General features: G+C 34.0%; 1 protein-coding gene across 1 annotated transcript; it reads right to left on the bottom strand.

The window, feature by feature from the left end:
• Positions 1-580: 580 nt before the first annotated feature.
• Positions 581-1,207, bottom strand: LOC107610621 (3'-5' exonuclease-like). Its single transcript, XM_016312652.1, has one exon. The coding sequence runs from the start codon at positions 1,205-1,207 to the stop codon at positions 581-583; it is 627 nt and encodes a 208-aa protein (XP_016168138.1).
• Positions 1,208-7,203: the final 5,996 nt, after the last annotated feature.

Raw genomic sequence — 7,203 nt, forward strand, 5'->3', positions numbered from 1 at the left:
ATTATTAAAAATATTTTTATTTAAGGTAAATTTAATCTTCAAAATTCCTTTTACTAATTAGTGTCTTTGATCTGAAATAATTGTCTATCTTTTAAATTTGATTAGATTGCAAATAAGTGTCCATTTACAATAATTAGACAGTTTCGTCAAAATTTTTTCGTTAGTAATCTGTTAAGGAAAGACTTTAAAAAAATATGTACATTTTTTTTTAGTTTTGTTTTTGCTTTGTTTATATATTAAAATAAAATGATGCTATTTAGTATTGTATCTAATGTGATAGGTCAGAATTAAATCAATGTGCTCACTCAATACTAATACCAAAAAATAATTTCAAAACCAATATGATGTCTGAAAAAATTTAAAAGATTAGCATAATAAACCCTTAAGTAACATATAGAAGGAACAAGACTAACCTACTAATAAAACATTCAAAGACTTGTACTAAGAACCAAAACTAGGTTCTATAAAATAAAAAAAAAAAACCCAAAACTAGGTAAGTAAGATTAAAAACAACACAAATTAAATAAACAAGAACTAATAACCCAATAACACCAAAAGCCATAAACATGCATCATCATGATCAACAATCCCTGAGAAGCTTGTGACCAAGCTTCCAAGAAACATAGGCATCAATGCATGCATACTCAACTTGCTCAATGCTCAAAACTCTAACATCCCAATTATTCAAACTCACAAGCTTAGGCTTCTTCATACTCAAACCAAGCAGACCGCTACATAGATCCTCCAGCTCATTCCACCGGTCAGGCCATTTTTGCATGGCAAGTTCCTTAATATCGGCATGAACAATATCCCAACTGAGACCACCATACTCATCATGAATCCTAGAAATATTTATAGCAACCAAAATACCCACAAAAAAGAAATTAGGGTTCACAAAAAAGTTCTTGAGAGAAAGAGGCAATTCGCCAATGTAGAGAAGTTGAACGATAAGGCACTTCGAATCAACGCAAAGATGCAATGTTGCGGATCTGTTCTTCCTTGCAGACCGTTCAACATTTAGGCCAACGATAACGGATTCGTTTGGTGGATATAGAACATTGATGCCTTGAACCCATTGATCTACAACGGTGGCTTTGTCAGTCACTGTTGTTTCAATTTGTTTCCAATCAAAGTTGACAGTGTACTTCGAAGTGTCGGTGCTAAAGGAAACGATTGAAGCACCGCTGATTCCTTTGTAATTACGCATTGTTGATGATCCGAACATTTTTCTGATGTAAAAGAAAAACTAGAGAAAACAAGAAGATATATGAGGAGTTTGTTGTGATAAACACAAAGGATATGGATGCCCATTAATATTATGGGTGACTCAGTGTTTATTTTACCAAGAGAGAATTTACATTCAATAAAGGTTGAAAATTTGAACCCCATACATGTATAAATAGGGGGTATGATATGAGACAAGATACATAGCAATAACAATCAATAAAATCTCCTCTCTCCCTTTGTTCTCTACAAATAGTTTCTCTCTTTCTCTTTCTTTTGTTACTACTTATAAACATATGAATAATTTCTATTGAGCTAATTATATACTAGAGTCTTCTATTTACACATCTTTATTTTATATTTAGTATATCTTTTATATATTTTACAACACGTTATCAGCACGAGACTCTGATCAAATTTTAGAAAGACTCCAGGTAACAAATTTTTATTATGTTGAAGCTCTCTCATCTTAAATTTAATGTTCTTGATATATTTTGAAATAATTATTTAACATGGATATAGTTGCTGAAATCCATCTTGATTCAATGAATCTTAAAGATACCATTAAGGCTGAAAATAATGCATCCCAGAAGGATAAAACCAAGGCCATGATTTTCCTTCGTCTTCATCTTGACGAAGGATTGAAAAATAAATATCCCACATTAAAAGATCCTGCAGATCTGTGGAAAGACCTTGAAGAAAGGTACAATCATCAAAAGACGGTGATACTTCCTCAAGCCTGATATGTTAGAGAAAATTTTCTCGACCTTCCATGTCTCGAATGTTCTCCTGCAGCAGCAGTATTGAGAAAAAGAATTTAAAAATATTCTGAGTTAATTTCTTACTTTCTTGTTGCTGAACGCAACAATGAGTTACTTTTGAGAAATCATAAAGCGCACCCAGCTGGCGCCACCCCATTTCCTGAAGCAAATGCGGCAAATTATAACCCCAGAAGAGGTATATGGCAAGGCTATGGTAGCAAGAAAAATTATGGAAGGAAAATGAATTATGTTCACAAGAAAGGATCTCACCAGAAGTGGGATAAAGAAAGGAACAATGGGCAAAATAAATCAATTGAGGATAAATACTTCTGTTGTAGTGGAAAGGGCCATTGGTCACGTACCTGGCGTACCCCAAAGCACATAGTTGATCTTTATCAAGCATCCTTGAAAAAGGATGACAAAGAAAAGAAAACAAAATTTGTTTCAAATTATGAAAATTCTACCACTCATTATGATATGGCTAATTTCTTTAAAGATTCTGAAGGAAATATTGGCTATTTGATCAATGATGGAATAGTTTAATATGTGTGTTTGCTAAGTATTCATATGAATAATTTTACTGTGCATGTACTTTTACTCATTTTATTATTATTATTATTATTTGTTTTTGAAGAAAAATGGCAAGGACATATTCTGAAGATATTTGCCTTGCGGATAGTGCAAGTTCGCACACTATTCTTAAAAGTAATATATATTTTACCCATCTTGTGCCAAAAGAAGAAAACGTTAATACTATTATTGGCTCAGGCAATGTGATAGAAGGCTCCGGAAGAGCTATAATTTTGTTTCCTGGAGGAACAAAATTTATGATAAATAATGCACTATTGTCTACCAAGTCTCGAAGAAGCTTATTGAGCTTTAAAGATATTCGCCGAAATGGATATCATATTGAGACTATGAATGAGGAAAATCATGAGTACTTATGTATCACAACTCATGATTCAAATAAGAAAGTTATATTAGAAAGTTACCCTCACTCTCATCTGGGTTATATTATACAAAGATTAGTGCAATTGAATCACATGCCATTGTAAACTAGAAGTTTACTAGCCTAAATGAATTGATAACTTGGCATGATAGATTGGGTCATTCGGGAACAACCATGATGAGGAGAATTATTGAAAACTCCCATGGACATTCACTAAAGAACCAGAAGATTCTTAAATCTAGTAAATTTTGTTGTGCTGTATGTTCTCAAGGGAAGTTAATTTTAAGGCCATCACCAGTAAAGATTGGATTTGAGTCCCCTGAATTTCTAGAAAGGATTCAAGGTGATATATGTGGACCTATTCATCCACCATGTGGATCTTTTAGATATTTTATGGTTCTGATAGACGCATCTTCGAGATGGTCACATGTGTGCTTATTATCTTCTCGCAACCTGGCGTTTGCGAGATTATTGGCTCAAATTATTCGAATAAAAGCACAATTTTCAGAAAATCCAATTAAAGCAATTCGTCTTGATAATGCTAGTGAATTTACTTCCTAAGCTTTTGATGCTTATTGTATGGCTAATGGAATAAGTGTTGAACATCCAGTAGCTTATGTTCACACACAAAATGGGTTAGCAGAATCGCTTATTAAACGACTCTAATTAATTGCTAAACCCTTGCTTATGTGAACAAATCTTCCAACTTCGGTTTGGGGACATGCTATTTTACATGCCACAGCACTTATTCGTTTGAGGCCAACGAGTTACCATCAGTTCTCTCCTATGCAATTAGCCTTTGGCCAGCAGCCAAATGTTTCCCATTTAAGAATATTTGGGTGTGCGATATATGTTCCCATTGCACCACCTAATCGTACCAAAATGGGACCCCAAAAAAAATTAGGGATATATGTTGGATATGATTCTCCCTCTATAGTGAGGTATCTTGAAATACAAACTGGAGATGTATTTAAAGCCCGGTTTGCGGATTGTCATTTTAATGAATCAAAATTTCCAACATTAGGGGGAGAGAATAAACTTCTTGAAAAAGAACTTAATTGGAATGCATCATTGTTGATGCATTTAGATCCTCGATCAGGACAATGTGAACTAGAAGTTCAAAAGATTATACATTTGCAAAGAATAGCAAATGAATTGCCTGATGCATTTTCCGATACAAAGAGGATAACCAAATCTTATATACCAGCAGAAAATGCCTCAATTCGAATTGATGTCCCAGTAGGACAAGTAGCCACTGAAGCAAAATCATGCTAGAAGTGTGGCAGGGCGAAAAATGCCCCAATTCGAATTGATATCCCAGTAGGACAAATAGCCACTGAAGCAAATACACGCCAGAAGCGTGGCAGGCCTGTCAGTTCCAAAGATAAAAATCCTTGAAAGAGAAAAGAGGTAAATACTATTCTTGTTGAAAAAGACATAGTAAAGACACCTGCAGTTGTCCAAAATTCTGATATAGTTTTAATGCCAGAACTCAGGTACCTAAAAATTGTGAAAATGATGAGATCTCGATAAATTATGTCTTAACAGGAGAGAAATGGGACTGAAATAAGACAATTGTCAATGAAATATTTGCATATAATGTGGCATTGAATATCATGCATGAAATTAAGGATCTTGAGCCAAGATCAGTCGAAGAATATCGACAAAGGAATGATTGGCCAAAATGGAAAGAAGCCATGAAGGCTGAATTAGACTCACTTGCAAAATGTGAAGTCTTTGGACCTGTAGTCCGTACACCTGAAGATGTAAAACCTGTTGGATATCGATGGTATTTGTGAGAAAACGAAATGAGAAAAATGAAGTTGTGCGCTACAAAACCCGACTTGTGGCACAAGGTTTTTCACAAAGGCCCGGTATATATTATGAAGAAACGTATTCCCCTGTAGTGGATGTGATAACATTGCGTTATTTGGTCAGTTTATCTGCATATCATAAACTGCATATGCATTTAATGGATGTGGCAATAGCCTATTTGTACGGCTCATTAGATCGGGATATTTATATGAAAGTCCCTGAAGGACTAAAGATATCTAAACCATCCAGTGAATATTCGCAAGGGTTATACTCAGTTAAATTGCAAAGATCTTTATATGGTCTAAAGCAATCTGGACGAATGTGGTATAATCGTCTTACTGTGTATTTGGCCAAAAACGGATTCAAGAATGATGATATCTGTCCATGTGTTTTCATAAAGAAAATCGCATCTGGATTCATTATAATTGCTGTGTATTTTGATGATTTAAATATCATTGGGACTCCTGAAGAGATTCCAACAATTATAAAAACTCTGAAAGAAGAGTTTGAGATGAAAGATCTTGGAAGGACTAAATTTTGTCTCGACCTGCAGATCAAGCATACAAAAAATGGGATCTTTATTCATCAAGCGACATACACAGAAAAGATCTTGAAAAGATTTTATATGGATAAGTCACATCCTTTGAGTACCCCAATGATCGTAAGATCTTTGGATGTGGAAAAGGATCAACTCCGTCCTAAAGAAGAGAATGAAGATATCCTTGGTCCTGAAGTACCATATCTTAGTGCCATTAGAGCGCTAATGTATCTTGCTAATAATACGTGACCTGACATATCATTTGCTGTGAATTTACTAGCAAGATATAGTTCCTCTCCAACCAGAAGACATTGGAGTGGAATCAAACAGATCTTTCGATATCTTCATGGAACGGTTGATATGGGATTGTTTTATCCCTATGGATCCAAGTTACAATGAGTTGGCTATGCAGATGCTGGATATCTGTCTGATCCACATAAAGGGAGATCTCAAACAGGATACCTATTCACATATGGTGGTATAGCTATATCATGGAGGTCCACGAAACAGACGATAGGAGCAACCTCCTCTAATCATGCTGAAATACTAGCGATTCACGAAGCTAGTCGCGAGTGTTTTTGGCTGAGGAGTCTGATTCAATATATTCTGTCATCATGTGGACTAATTGATCATAAGATAGCTCCAACTGTCCTGTTTGAAGATAATACAGCATGCATTGCTCAGCTTAAAAGCGGATACATCAAAAGTGATAGAATAAAGCATATTTCTCCCAAATTCTTCTTCACTCATGATCTTCAAAATCAAGGGATAATTGATATCCAACAGATCCGCTCAAGTGACAATCTGGCAGATTTATTTACAAAGTCACTCCCAAAATCCTCCTTTGAAAGATTGGTACATGAGATTGGGATGCACCGATTTCGAGACATCAACTGATGTTGACAAGAGGGGGAGACTGTACTCTTTTTTCCTTGGTCAGGTTTTTTTCCCATTGGGTTTTTCTTGACAAGGTTTTTAATGAGGCAGTCCCTAAAGGATGTTGTACTCTTTTTTCTTCACTAAGATTTTTTTCCACTGGGTTTTTCTTTAGTAAGGTTTTAACGAGGCAATAATCCTAAATGGTCATCCAAGGGGGAGTGTTGTGATAAACACAAAGGATATGGATGCCCATTAATATCATGGGTGACTCAGTGTTTATGTTACCAAGAGAGAATTTACATTCAATGAAGGTTGAAAATTTGAACCACATACATGTATAAATAGGGGGTATGATACGAGACAAGATACATAACAATAACAATCAATAAAATCTCCTCTCTCCTTTTATTCTCTACAAATAGTTTTTTTCTTTTTCTTTCTTTTGTTACTATTTATAAATATATGAATAATTTCTATTGAGCTAATTATATACTAGAGTCTTTTATTTACACATCTTTATTTTGTATTTAGTATATCTTTTATTTATTTTACAACAGAGTTTAATTATTTGGTGGGGATTAAACAACAAAAATAATTTGGCAACCAACTTGGGATTAATTCCTTTTGTTTTTAACTTTTTATGACCGAGAATGAATGTATCTTCATTTAAGTGATGGTGTATTTTTCTATGATAGACTCTTACTGTTCCGAGCTTTTTTGGCAAAGCCAATGCAACTTTATATCATTTTGAAAAATGTTAGGTGGTATTAGAATTTATTATTTTTTATTTTTACTTAATTATTAATTTAATTTTTTGAATTTGATTCTTTTAATTTAATAATTTAATAATATATTTTATTTTATATTTTTAAAGATTCATGAATAACTAATAACTAAAAATAATAAATTCTAATAATAATATATTCAAGATTTGCAGCACAGTCTGTAAGTGATCCGCATGCTCATCTTCTGTCTTAGAGTAAATAAGAATTTCATCGATGAAGACAACAATAAACTGGTCCAGATATGGGTGGAAA

The sequence above is a fragment of the Arachis ipaensis genome, chromosome B8, assembly GCF_059453495.1.
Source record: "Arachis ipaensis isolate K30076 ecotype BB chromosome B8, ASM5945349v1, whole genome shotgun sequence".
Classification (NCBI taxonomy): domain Eukaryota; kingdom Viridiplantae; phylum Streptophyta; class Magnoliopsida; order Fabales; family Fabaceae; genus Arachis; species Arachis ipaensis.